This window comes from Schistocerca cancellata, chromosome 12 (genome assembly GCF_023864275.1).
Source record: "Schistocerca cancellata isolate TAMUIC-IGC-003103 chromosome 12, iqSchCanc2.1, whole genome shotgun sequence".
Classification (NCBI taxonomy): Eukaryota; Metazoa; Arthropoda; class Insecta; order Orthoptera; family Acrididae; genus Schistocerca; species Schistocerca cancellata.
Genome location: NC_064637.1, coordinates 102853944 through 102868956, shown reverse-complemented (window position 1 = coordinate 102868956; position 15013 = coordinate 102853944). Strand labels below are relative to the sequence as shown.

General features: G+C 48.1%; 1 protein-coding gene across 1 annotated transcript in view; it reads right to left on the bottom strand.

Moving 5' to 3' along the window:
* Positions 1 to 10300, bottom strand: part of LOC126109867 (unconventional myosin-Ib) — a 458138-nt gene extending 447838 nt beyond the window's left edge. Inside the window, exon 1 of the mRNA XM_049914933.1 lies at positions 10203 to 10300. Coding sequence (XP_049770890.1) covers positions 10203 to 10229 — 27 coding nt within the window. The 5' untranslated portion in view covers positions 10230 to 10300. The remainder of the gene's footprint in view (positions 1 to 10202) is intronic.
* Positions 10301 to 15013: the final 4713 nt, after the last annotated feature.

Genomic DNA, 15013 nt, shown 5'->3' with positions numbered 1-15013 from the left:
TACCGCTCGCGTGGGATGCATCCTTCATTGTACCAGACAGAAGGAAGTCGCAAGGTACGAGATCCGGGCTGGACGGTGAATGAGAAATATCAGTGAAATGATGTTTTAGGAGTTACTCCCGGGTGCGCAGACTTACACTACTGGCCATTAAAATTGCTACACCACGAAGATGACGTCATACAGACGCGAAATTTAATCGACAGGAAGAAGATGCTGTCATACGCAAATGATTAGCTTTTCAGAGCATTCACACAAGGTTGGCACCGGTGGCGACACCTACAACGTGCTGACATGAGGAAAGTTTACAACCGATTTCTCATACACAAACAGCAGTTGACCGGCGTTGCCTGGTGAAACGTTGTGATGCCTCGTGTAAGAGGGAGAAATGCGTACCACCACGTTTCCGACTTTGATAAAGGTCGGATTGTAGCCTATCGCGATTGCGGTTTATCGTATCGCAACATTGCTGCTCTCGTCGGTCGAGATCCAATGACTGTTAGCAGAATATGGAATCGATGGGATCAGGAGGGTAATACGGAACGCCGTGCTGGACCCCAACGGCCTCGTATCACTAGCAGTCGAGATGACAGGCATCTTATCCGCACGGCTGTAACGGATCGTGCAGCCACGTCTCGAACGCTGAGTAAACACATGGGGACGTTTGTAAGACAACAACCATCTGCACGAACAGTTCGACGACGTTTGCAACAGCATGGACTATCAACTCGGAGATCATGGCTGCGGTTACCCTTAACGCTGCATCACAGACAGGAGCGCCTGCGATGGTGTACTCGACGACGAACCTGGGTGCACGAATGGCTAAACGTCATTTTTTCGGATGAATCCAGGTTCTGTTTACAGCATCATGATGGTCAAAAATGGTTCAAATGGCTCTGAGCACTATGGGACTCTACATCTTAGGTCATAAGTCCCCTAGAACTCAGTACTAACCTAAGGACGGCACACACACCCATGCCCGAGGCAGGATTCGAACCTGCGACCGTAGCAGTCCCGCGGTTCCGGACTGCAGCGCCAGAACCGCTAGACCACCGCGGCCGGCCATGATGGTCGCATTAGTGTTTGGCGACATCGCGGTGAACGCACATTGGAAGCGTGTATTCGTCATCGCCATACTGGTGTATCACCTGGCGTGATGGTATGGGGTGCCATTGGCTACACGTCTCGGTCACTTCTTGTTCGCATTGACGGCAATTTGAACAGTGGACGTTAAATTTCAGATGTCTTACGACCTGTAGCTCTACCCTTCATTCTATCCCCGCGAAACCCTACATTTCAGCAGGATAATGCACGACCGCATGTTGTAGGTCATGTATGGGCCCTCCTGGATACAGAAAATGTTCGACTGCTGTCCTGGCCAGCACATTCTTCATATCTCTCACCAACTGAAAATGTCTGGCTCGTCACAATACGCCAGCCACTACTGTTGATGAACTGTGGTATCGTGTTGCAGCTGCAGGGGCAGCTGTACCTGTACACGTCATCCAAGCTCTGACTCAATGCCCAGGCGTATCAAGGCCGTTATTACTGCCAGAGGTGGTTGTTCTGAGTACTGTTTTCTCAGCATCTATGCACCCAAATTGCGTGAAAATGTAATCACATGTCGGTTCTAGTATAATATATTTGACCAATGGATACCCGTTTATCATCTGCATTTATTCTTGGTGTAGCAATTTTAATGGCCAGTAGTGTATGTGTGGCCTTGCGTTGAGATGGGAAAGAGGAATTTCGTTGGAATATGATGGCGACGAACACGCTGATGTCGTTTCTTCAATTTCCTGAGGGTACTACAATACAATTCAGAGCTGATCGCTGCACCATGAGGAAGGACATTAGAGAGAATACCCCTTCAGAGTCTCAGAAGACGGTCTCAATGACTTTACCGTCTGAGGGTGCGGCTTTGAACATTTTCTTCAGAGGAAAGGTGGTGTGGCATCTTGCCGCTTAGTTTCCGTTTCGAAGCGATGAACCCATATTGTAGCGCATGTGACGATGTACTAAAAAAAATTATCACGATCTGCCTAGTAATGCGTACGAGGGGCGTTTGAAAAATCTGTGCAAAGTCCGACAGATGGCACCACCGGTGCGTATCGAGGTCATGTTTAGTTAGTAGCATCTTTGGAAAGAACGCACACCAATTTTCAGCCATATTGGTCCATTTCTTTGTGTTTTCCATTCATGTGAATCAAGGAAGTCGAGTGCTTGTCAAAAAGATTGACAAAAAATTTTCATTTGGTGATTACACATTACTTTATGAAATGCAAAACGCCTCAGGAGACTAAATAGAAGCTTGATAGACATTACGGTGACTCTGCACCTTCGAACAGAACAGTTTACAAGTGGTTTCAAAATTTTCGTAGTGGCCATACGGGTACAAGTGATGCTGAACGTTCTGGACCCCCTGTGGAGGTTACGACTCCAGAAATCATGGATAAAATCCATGATATGGTGATGGATGACCGAAGAGTTAAGGTGCGTGGGATTGCTAGTGCTGTGGACATCTAAAATGAATGGCTACATAATATTTTGCATAAACATTTGGACATGAGAAAGCTATCCGCAAGATGGGTTCTGCGATTGCTCACGCTTGACCAAAAACGTAAATGTCTGAAGTGTTGCAAGGATGGTTTGCAGCTGTTCAGGAAGAATCCGCAAGACTTTAAGGGTCGTTTCGTCACTGTGGATAAAACATGGATACATTACTATACTCCTGAGACCAAAGAACAATCTAAACAATGCGTTACCAAGGGAGAATCTACACAAAAAAAAAGGCGAAGACCATTCCTTCGGTCGGAAAGGTTATGGCGACTGTCTTTTGGGATTAGACTATCTGGAAAAGTTGTGGTCATAAAATTAATGGAAACAGGATTCAAACTCGTTTCACATCCCCCCTATTCTCCGGACTTTGCTCCCTCTGACTGCTATTTGTTCCCCAATTTTAAGAAATGGCTGGCGGGACAAAGATTTTATTCAAACGAGGAGGTGATTGCAGCAACAAATAGCTATTTTGCAGACTTGGACAATTCCTATTATTCGGAAGGGATCTACAAATTTGAACAGCGTTGGATGAAGTGCATAAGTCTAAAAGGAGACTAGAATGAGATTTTCACTCTGCAGCGGAGTGTGCGCTGATATGAAACTTCCTGGCAGATTAAAACTGTGTGCCCGACCGAGACTCGAACTCGGGACCTTTTGCCTTTCGCGGGCAAGTGCTCTACCATCTGAGCTACCGAAGCACGACTCACGCCCGGTACTCACAGCTTTACTTCTGCCAGTATCTCGTCTCCTACCTTCCAAACTTTGCAGAAGCTCTCCTGCGAAGGAGACTATTTCGAAAAATAAAAAGGTTTACCCCATACGCGTAAGTAGTTTTTATTTTTGCACGGAATTTTCAAACGCCCCACGTAACCCATTCCGCACACACGATCCTTCGTTGCTGTTTATGGTCTTCCCTTATGCGTTGAGGAATCCAGCGGGCACACACCTTTGACTAACCCAACAACAGGACGAACGTGTCAGCACTAGCAACAGAGAAGTCCTGTTGTGTAGCGAGGAGATTGATTGTGATCCGTCGATCACCCCGAATGAGAGTGTCCGCTCGTTCCGGCAGATCGGACAGATTTGCGCGACTTTGTTGCGATGATGACAGGTGCCTCGCCCTACGACTCGCCGTGCTTTTTTGTTCATTGCCAGATCTCCGTAGACATCGTGCAAGCGTCTATACATATCTGCGATGCTCTGGATTTCAGCCAAAAGGAACACACCGACAGCTCTCTGCCTGGGACGCACCTCCGTATATTGAAGGCGACGTACAGCGCCGCCACGTATCGTAACTTTACGTGACTTTATGTGCTGAAGCTGGAATATTCCACGATGTCCCACAAGAAATTCCTCATTTTTCAAGCGATGCTGGCCGAGAAAAAAGTATAGTGCATTACTTAACGAACTCCCCAGGTATAATTTTGTAGGTAACTACATTACTGGCCATTAAAGAAATGCAATGATGATAAACGGGTATTCATTTGACAAAAAAAAATACTAGAACTGACACGTGATTATATTTTCACGCAATTTGGGTGCATAGATCCTGAGAAATCAGTACTCAGACCGACCGCCTCTAGCCGTAGTAACGGCCTTGATACGCCTGGGCATTGAGTCAAACAGAGCTTGGATGGCGTGTACAGGTACAGCTGCCCACGCAGCTTCAACACGATACCACAGTTCATCAAGAGTAGTGACTGCCTCTTGTTACGAGCCAGTTGCTCGGCCACAATTGAACAGTCGTTTTCAATTGGTGAGAGGTCCTGCTGAAATGTAGGGTTTCGCAGGGATCTAATGAGGGGTAGAGCCACGGTCATAACATATCTGAAATGTAACGTCCACTGTTCAAAGTGGCGTCAATGCGAACAAGAGGTGACCGAGACGTGTAACCAATGGCACGCCGGGTGATACGACAGTATGGCGATGACGAATACACGCTTCCAATGTGCGTTCACCGCGGATGCGACCATCCTGATGCTGTAAACAGAACCTCGATTCATCCGAAAAAATGACGTTTTGCCATTCGTGCACCCAGGTTCGTCGTCGAGTACACCATCGCAGGCGCTCCTGTCTGTGATGTAGCGTCAAGGGTAACTGCAGCCACAGTCTCCGAGCTGATAGTCCATGCTGCTGCAAACGTCGTCGAGCTGTTCGTGCAGATGGTTGTTCTCTTGCAACCGTCTCCATCTGTTGACTCAGGGATCGAGACGTGGCTGCACGATCCGCTACATCCACGCGGATAAGATGCCTGTCATCTCGACTGCTAGTGATACGAGGCCGTTAATTTCTACATTCGGTTCGAGTACATTCTATAAGTATGCACAAATGTCAAGAATCATTGTACAGGAATATTCTGTAACTGTATATACACCGTATGTGTTCTGGCCGGCGGCAGTATGTGCAAGTGCTGAATAAACCTTCGTTAAGTGAAGTTAGTGTTCGTCATCCATCTAATTACACCTTCTTCTAGGTGGTGGTGGTGGTGGTGGTGACAGAGAGAAAAAATATTCACAGGTGCACAAAAGTGACATTTTCTTATATACCGAGTTCTGAGGGAGGGAAATTTAGATAGACTGCACCAGACAAGAAAATTGAGAAATGTGGAAGAATGTAACGGGCTAACGAATGCGCACAGAGACAAATTTAGAAATTATTGTTCTTGTTGCTTTAAATGAATATCAGTCGACAAAGCGCGGCGGAAGCAGAATTACCTCTGAAGGTAGTTATGGACGAAAAGTCAGGATCAAAAAAGTTTCCATGGACTGCGACAATACAACCCGGAAAATTCATGAGCAACCAGGACGATCGGTCATGAAAGCCTTCCCTGTATTATCAGTTTTGTAACAGATGAGAATGCTAATAGCTAGAGTGGGCGCTGGTAGAAGAAACAGACTCGGGAAGATTTACTAACATGGGAACAGGAATTATTTGTTTCTGCAGAGAAGAGAGTTTTGGATCTCGTGATACTTTCTGACCCTCACATCTTTAATTGGTACGACGAACGAGGCATCTAATAGTCCGGATACCCATCTACCTGCATGCCAGAGCGGCAAATGGTAAACAGTAGACACACGTAGGGTTCAAAAGAAGCGTCGAATATTTTGAGAGGTGGTAGTAAGCATCAGAACATGAAAAAGAGCCCAGTAAACACAGATTCTAAAATGCATACTTTAGGAGCTATGAGCACTTATTCATCTTCGATACCATGAAACATCTCTTCCACTGGACAAGTGTTCATACCTCCTAAGATATGCACTGTGAGGTTACAAAAGTAATGGCATACCTCCTAAAGTTTTCTGTCCGGCATAGTGCTGCTACTCGACGTGGCGTGGGCTCAACAACTCGTTGGAAGTTCCCTGCAGAACTAATGGGCCGTGCCGCCTCTACAGCCGTCCATAACTGCGATAGTGTTGCCGATGCAGGATTTTGTCCACAAACTGACCTTTGGATTACGAGGTGTGACAATAAAGTAATGAGACTGATTTTCTTTGCAAGATGTGGCAACCCTGCAGGCTTGCATAGGCATAATATCTTTGACCTTGGTCTATAAGCTGCTCCTAGTCCATGTGGCACATCGATACAACTGCTCAGTCGTGAGTTGTGCTGTAATAATTAAACACGTGTTTGTGTCTCTTGTCACGGAAATGGAACCGCATAATATTGCGCAACGGTACGCCATTTCTTTTTGCGTTAAATTGGGTGAAAACGCGACGACAACTTACGTTAACCTTCAGAAGGCTTTTGGACGGGAGGTTATGTCAAGAGCTCAAGTTTTATTATTTTTTTTTTGTTGCATAAAACGTTTAATGAAGGCAGAACGAATGTTGAAGATGAAGACCGCAGTGGACGACCACCAACCTCACGGACAGATGTCAACTTGGCCAGGTTGCGTGAACTCTTATGATCTGATCCGTGAAAATGATTGTAGAAGAACTGAACATCAATCGAAAAACTGTTTGTCTAATAATAACAGAACACCTTCATCACGATAATGCGCCATCCCATACTGCTCTGTCAGTACAGCAATTTTTAATCTCAAAACAAATTTCAGTACTGCCACAGTCACCTTATTTACCAGATATCGCTCTGTGCGACTTTTTTCTGTTTCCAAGAGTCAAAACGGCGATAAAGGGACACCATTTTCAAGCAACACAACATGTCCAAAAAGGTGTGACGAGGGTCTTGGAAGAAATTACAGGATATGAGTTCCAGAAATGTTACCATCAATGGCAGAAGCGCTGGAAAAAGTGTGTGCAATCAGAAGGGAACTACTTTGAAGAAGACAACAATAAACTTGACTAAAATGGTAAGCAACGTTTTTCTTTCACACCAGTCTCAATACTTTGTTGTCGCACCTCGTATGTCCCATAGAAGTTCGATGGGACTCATGTCGGGTGGTCTGGATGGCCAAATCATTCGCTCAGAGTCCAGAATGTTCTTCCATTTGGTCCCAGTGATATTGCACATTGCCATTCATAACAATTCCATCGTTGTTTGGGAACTTGAAGCCGATGAATGACTGCAATGGTGTCCAAGTAGCCAGACATAACCATTTCCAGTCAGTTACCAGTTCCGTTGGACCAGGGGTCCCAACCCATTCCACGTAAACACAGCCCACACCGTTATGGAGCCACTTTCTGCTTGCACAGCGCCTTCTTGATAACTTGGGTCCGTGTCTTCCTGGAGTCTGCCCCACATTCGAACCAAACCATCCGCTCTTACCAACTGAAATCGGAACTAATCCGACCAGACACAGTCCTCCAGTCGTCTAAGATCCAACCGATATAACTGTAACCCCACGAGAGGCGCTGCAGACGATGCCGTGCTGTTAGCAAAGGCACAATGTCGGTCAATGATCGGTTCAGTTGGACCAGAGCACCCAGCCCAGTCCTTGTAAATACAGCCCACATCTTTATGGAGCTGTGTGATGTTTTGGTTTGTGGGACGCGCAACAGCGTGGTTATCAGCGCCCGTACAATTACCCAATCTTTGCTCAGTCCAATTGCGCCACTTTCCTGGATGATGATGAAATGATGAGGACAACACAAACACCCAGTCATCTCGAGGCAGGTGAAAATCCCTGGCCCCGCCGGGAATCGAACCCGGGACCCCGTGCTCGGGAAGCGAGAACGCCACCGCGAGACCACGAGCGGCGGACTTTATGGAGCCACCACCAGCTTGTTGACATTTTGGGTCCATGGCTTTGTGTGGTGTGCACCACACTCAAACTCTACCATCAGCTCGTAACACCTAAAATCGGGACTGATCTGACCAGACCCAGTTTCTCAGTCCTCTAGAGTCCAACCGATACGGTTACGAGCCCAGGAGAGGATCTGCAAGCAACGTGGTGTTAGCAAAGGCCACAGCCCACTAACGCCAAATTTCGCCGCACTGCGTTAACAGATACGTTCGTCGCACGTCTCACATTGATTTCTGCAGTTATTTCACGCAGTGTTCCTAGCCTGTTAGCACTGAGAAGCTCTACACAAACATCGTTGCTTCAGTCGTAAAGTGAAGGCCGTCGGCCACTGCGTTGTCCGTGGTGGAAGGTAGTGCCTGAGATATGGAATTCTTGGGACACTCCTGCGACTCTGGATCTGGGAATACTGAATTCCATTACGGCTGATGCCTGTCCACATGAAACAATTGACTACAAATGACAACGACATTTGGATCTCGGGATACAGAATTCCCCTACGTCGGAAACCTTTCCACATGAACCGATTGACTGCAAATGAAATTCTGCCAGTGCACTGGTCCATTTATACACTCCTGGAAATTGAAATAAGAACACCGTGAATTCATTGTCCCAGGAAGGGGAAACTTTATTGACACATTCCTGGGGTCAGATACATGGCACATAGACACAGGCAACAGAGCATGCACAATGTCGGCACTACTACAGTGTATATCCACCTTTCGCAGCAATGCAGGCTGCTATTCTCCCATGGAGACGATCGTAGAGATGCTGGATGTAGTCCTGTGGAACGGCTTGCCATGCCATTTCCACCTGGCGCCTCAGTTGGACCAGCGTTCGTGCTGGACGTGCAGACCGCGTGAGACGACGCTTCATCCAGTCCCAAACATGCTCAATGGGGGACAGATCCGGAGATCTTGCTGGCCAGGGTAGTTGACTTACACCTTCTAGAGCACGTTGGGTGGCACGGGATACATGCGGACGTGCATTGTCCTGTTGGAACAGCAAGTTCCCTTGCCGGTCTAGGAATGGTAGAACGATGGGTTCGATGACGGTTTGGATGTACCGTGCACTATTCAGTGTCCCCTCGACGATCACCAGTGGTGTACGGCCAGTGTAGAAGATCGCTCCCCACACCATGATGCCGGGTGTTGGCCCTGTGTGCCTCGGTCGTATGCAGTCCTGATTGTGGCGCTCACCTGCACGGCGCCAAACACGCATACGACCATCATTGGCACCAAGGCAGAAGCGACTCTCATCGCTGAAGACGACACGTCTCCATTCGTCCCTCCATTCACGCCTGTCGCGACACCACTGGAGGCGGGCTGCACGATGTTGGGGCGTGAGCGGAAGACGGCCTAACGGTGTGCGGGACCGTAGCCCAGCTTCATGGAGACGGTTGCGAATGGTCCTCGCCGATACCCCAGGAGCAACAGTGTCCCTAATTTGCTGGGAAGTGGCGGTGCGGTCCCCTACGGCACTGCGTAGGATCCTACGGTCTTGACGTGCATCCGTGCGTCGCTGCGGTCCGGTCCCAGGTCGACGGGCACGTGCACCTTCCGCCGGCCACTGGCGACAACGTCGATGTACTGTGGAGACCTCACGCCCCACGTGTTGAGCAATTCGGCGGTACGTCCACCCGGCCTCCCGCATGCCCACTATACGCCCTCGCTCAAAGTCCGTCAACTGCACATACGGTTCACGTCCACGCTGTCGCGGCATGCTACCAGTGTTAAAGACTGCGATGGAGCTCCGTATGCCACGGCAAACTGGCTGACACTGACGGCGGCGGTGCACAAATGCTGCGCAGCTAGCGCCATTCGACGGCCAACACCGCGGTTCCTGGTGTGTCCGCTGTGCCGTGCGTGTGATCATTGCTTGTACAGCCCTCTCGCAGTGTCCGGAGCAAGTATGGTGGGTCTGACACACCGGTGTCAATGTGTTCTTTTTTTCCATTTCCAGGAGTGTATCTTGGGACACTCTTGCGACTCTGGATCTGGGAATACTGAATTCCCTTACGGCTGACACCTGTCCACATGAAACAATTGACTACAAGTGACAACGACATTTGGATCTCGGGATACAGAATTCCCCTACGTCGGAAACCTTTCCACATGAACCAATTGACGGCAAATGAAACTCTGCCAGTGCACTGGTCCATTTATACATCGTTGATAGTACTACCATCTGTATATGTGAAATCACTATCCCGCGAGTTTTGTAGCCTCTGTCCATATTAGACTCTATGTTTCCTTGACTTTTTGCTTGTAGTGAAGGTTACGACCACCGTTCAATATATTAGACACTGTTTCTAGAGAATCAGGTAGCTACGGCATTGGTAAGACACTGTATTCACATTCGGCAGGTTCAGATCCCCGCCAGTCCACCCGAATTGAGGTTTTGAGGTTTTCGATAGAGGCTGTACAGGGAGGCAGGCGCTACTCACGTATATGTGGTCCCGCTTGTAGCGCATGTGCAGGTTGGCGATGAAGCTGTCTTCGGTCAGAGGATCGAGGAGCACGGAGTCCCAGGCGCCCACCTCGTGCTCCAGACTCAGGACGTCCATACCAGCCTGCAACAACACGGCAACACCAAACGTCACAACACAACACCAAACATCACAACGCTGCGCAATACCAAACACCACTGCGCAAGAAGTCGGCACATCACAGCATAGTGATAGCACCGTAGATACACCTACAAACTAAAATACACTTCGTCTTCTACAGTCCAGTAACGCCCCATAGTAGAGCCAGGATCTTTTCAGCCAAACAGCACACGAGTTGCTAGTTGGGCAGAGGGAGCTCCACTTGCGAATATTTTGCGGGGAAATGAAAATTAATACACCTGCTGCCGTCTCTTTTGCATTTAATTTATTTACGCAGAGGTTTCAGTGTTCCATTACACAATCTACTTGCCCCTTAACACTGGGACGAATTCAAAAATGGTTCAAACGGCTCTGAGCACTATGGGACTCAACTGCTGTGGTCATAAGTCCCCTAGAACTTAGAACTACTTAAACCTAACTAACCTAAGGACATCACACACATCCATGACCGAGGTAGGATTCGAACCTGCGACCGTAGCGGTCGTGCGGTTCCAGACTGTAGCGCCTTTAACCGCTCGGCCACTCCGGCCGGCGGGACGAAATCAAACTCGTGTGCAGTCATAATAGGAGCCAATATTAAATAACCCGTGTCCATACACTGGATTTCTCCCAATTTCCGTAGGTGAAGGAGCCTCAAGACAGTGCAATGGAATAGCGTTGTAACCGGTTGCGTAAATAGATTAAATGGAGAAGAAACTGCTGCAGGGTTGTTAATTTTCACTTCGTATTGAATAGACGAAGTCCCTGTAACATTCTACTACAACCATAGAAACACACACTTCAACAAAAGTTTTGCATCACATCGGTTCCGAGAGTTCCGGAACCTGGTTCAAATGGCTCTAAGCACTATGGGACTCAACTTCTCAGGTCATTAGTCCCCTAGAACTTAGAACTAGTTATACCTAACTAACCTAAGGACATCGCACACATCCATGCCCGAGGCAGGATTCGAACCTGCGACCGTAGCGGTCTCGCGGTTCCAGACTGCAGCGCCTAGAACCGCACGACCACTTCGGCCGGCTCCGGAACCTGTACAGAACATTGGAATAGAGATCAACATAAACATAATTTCGCCGCGCGGGTTTAGCCGAGCGGGCTAGAGCGCTGCAGTCATGGACTGCGCGGCTGATCCCGGCGGAGGATCGAGTCTTTCCTCGGGCATGGGTGTGTGTGTTTGTCCTTAGGATAATTTAGGTTAAGTAGTGTGTAAGCTTAGGGACCGATGACCTTAGCAGTTAAGTCCCATAAGATTTCACACACATTTGAACATTTGAAACATCATTTCCACCCTTTTTATTGCTCATGAAAACCACACATTGCTTGTTGTACCACCATATACCGAGACCTTCAGAGGTGGTGATCCAGACTGCTTTACACACCGGTACCTATAATACCCAGTAGCACGTCCTCTTGGCTTGATGCATGCCTATATTCGTCGTGGCATACTACCCACAAGTTCATCAAGGCACTGTCGGTCCAGATTGTCCCACTCCTCAACGGCGATTCGGCGTAGATCCGTCAGAGTGTTGTTGGGTCACTTCGTCCATAAATAGCCCTTTTCAACCTACCCCAGTCATGCTCCACAGGGTGTCATGTCTAGAGAGCATGCTGGCCACTCTAGTCGAGCGAGGTCGTTATCCTGAAGGAAGTCACTCACAACATGTGCACGATAGGGACGCGAATTGTCGTCCATGAAGACGAATGCCTTGCCAGTGTGTTGCCAATATCGTTGCACTATAGGTCGGAGGATGGGATCCACGTATCGTACTGCTGTTACGGCGCCTTCCGTGACCACTAGCGGCGTACGTCGTCCCCCCGTAATGCCACCCCAAAACAGCATGGAACCTCTACCTAGCTGCACTCGCTGGGCAGTGTGTCTAAGGCGTTCAGCCTGACCAGGACACGCCTCCGAGGATTGTCTCGTTGAAGGCATATGCGACACTCATAGGTGAAGAGAACGTTATGCCATTCCTGAGCGGTCCATTCGACATGTTGTTGGGCCCATCTGTACCGTGGTGCATGGTGTCGTGGTTGCAAAGATGGACCTCGCCATGGAAGTCGGGAGTGAAGCTGCGCACAGTTTGAGTCGTAAGACGACATCCTGTGGCTGCACGAAAAGCATTATTCAACATGGTGGCGTTGCTGTCAGGGTTCCTCCGAGCCATAATCCATAGGTAGCGGTCATCCATTACAGTAGTTGCCCTTGGGCGGACTGAGCGAGACATGTCATCGACAGTTCCTGTCTCTCTGTATCTCCTCCATGTCCGAACAACACCGTTTTGGTTCACTCCAAGACGCCTGGACATTTCTCTTGTTGAGAACCCTTCCTGGCAGAAAGTAACAATCCTGACGCGATCGAACATCGGTATTGACCATCCAGGCATACTTGAACTATAAACAACACGAGCCGTGTACATCCTTCCTGGTGGAATGACTGGAACTGATCGGCTGTCGGACCCCCTCCGTCTAATAGGCGCTGCTCATGCATGGTTGTTTACATCTTTGGGCGGGTTTAGGGACATCTCTGAACAGTCAAAGGGACTGCGTCTGTGATACAATATGCACAGTCAACGTCTATCTTCAGAAGTTCTGGGAACTGGGGTGGCGCTAAACTTTTTTTGATGTGTGTACAAATATATCTTGGGAGGAAACACAGAGAGAAATGCACTTTTCAACAGAAATGCAGATGCTAGCGGAGCCTGCCTGCAGGATGCGCTGTCGTACTTGGCCAAAGACAGCAACTTTGTAACGTTCTCAATACGTTTCAGGTGTCACTCGTGGTCAGAAAAGTGTTATGTGTAGTCGTCAGTGCATCGTGGTCGGAGCTAAGTAAACTCGAACACGGGCAAATTGTTGGTGCCCGTACGGTTGGTGATTCCATATGCGAGATAGCCGAAGTGATTGGTGTTTCAAGAGGCACCGTATCGAAGATTTATGGTGTATGCAGAGAAAGCGGAAAAACGTCTTTCGCTAAGTCACAAGGCGGCTGGAGTTGTGTGTTGAGTGACAGAGACAGACGACTATTGAAAATGGTTGTAATGGGAGAATAAGAGGAGGACAGCTGCAAAAGTCACTGCAGGACTGTCACACTCGCAAACCACCTCAGCACCAAACCAAAAGGGAGGGAGCTCCATAAGCAGGGAAGAATTCCAAAACTACTAATCAGTAATGTGAATGCCCATAACACGAATACGTGGTGCTAAAGCCATAAAACCTGGACTATGGTCCAATGGGAGAAAGTCATGTGGTCGGATGAGTCTTGTTTCACACTGTATCCAACTTCTGACCGAGTTTAGTCCCAATTATGAAACAGGGTGAGGGTTCGTTAATCATTTGCGCAACCGTTTCGTGGCATTCCATGGGCCTCATGGTTACTCTGCAAGATCACATTATCGCCAAAATTGCGTGACCATTGTGGCTGATCAGGCCTGTCCCATCGTACAGTCTTAGTTCCCCAGTTGTGATTCCGTATTCCGTGACGATAGGGCCCTTGTTCACATAGCTCGCATCATCCAGAACTGGTTACGTCAGCACGAGGATGAGTTGTCGTATCTCGCCTGGCTACCGCAGTCATCAGCTCTCAGTATTAATGAGTCTTTGTTGTCTTTACAGGAGACAAGGTTGCCCCGTTACCTGAACCTGCCCCTAATTGTGTAAGATTCGTAAGATTCCCTTGAGAACCATACAGGACATGAATTTTCATTCCGAGACGACTGTAAGCTGTGTTGAATGCCAACGGTTTTCCTAAACCACATTAGGCATGGTACTGTACTGTGTTTTTCGCGTTTCCGTATTTCTGTCCACCCTACAGCTTTAATTCTGTGTCGCTGGTTGGTTCGTTGAGTCGAGGGACGGGACCAACAGCGAGGCCATCGGTCCCATCGGGTTGTGGAAGGAAGTCGGCCATGCCCTTTCAAAGGAACCATCCCGGCATTTGCCTGAAGTGGTTTAGGGAATTCTCGGAAAACCCAAATCAGGATGCCCGGACGCGGGTTTGAACCATTATCCTCCCGAATGCGAGTCCAGTGTACTGACCACTGCCCCACTTCGCTCAGTTTTAATTCTGGGAAAAGCCTAGTGTATGTTAGAGTGTATGGCGTAACAAGACATCCTGCGAGACATTACTTCATGCATTGTCTAATAACTACCTAGCCCACATTGCTGAAAAGCCCTCTCGTAATGGAAATCTATTGAATCTAATAGCAACAAACAGACCTGACCTCTTCCAGGATGTCCAAATAGAAACTACAGTAAGTGACCAGGGGGCAGTTACCACAATACAGAACCCAATTAAAACAAGTAGAGGTATTTATATATTCATCAAACTTAGTGTAGTGGCGGTAGTTTCGTACCTCAATCAGGAACATGAAACAAAAACGTGATCATGCGCTTGATATATACACTACTGGCCATTAAAATTGCTACACCAAGAAGAAATGCAGATGATAAACGGGTATTCATTCGAGAAATATATTACACTAGAACTGACATGTGATTACATTTTCACACAATTTGGGTGCATAGATACCTACAAATCAGTACCCAGAACAACCACCTCTGGCAGTAATAACGGCCTTGATTCGCTTGGGCATTGAGTCAAACAGAGCTTGGGTGGCGTGTACAGGTACAGCTGCTCATGCAGCTTCAAC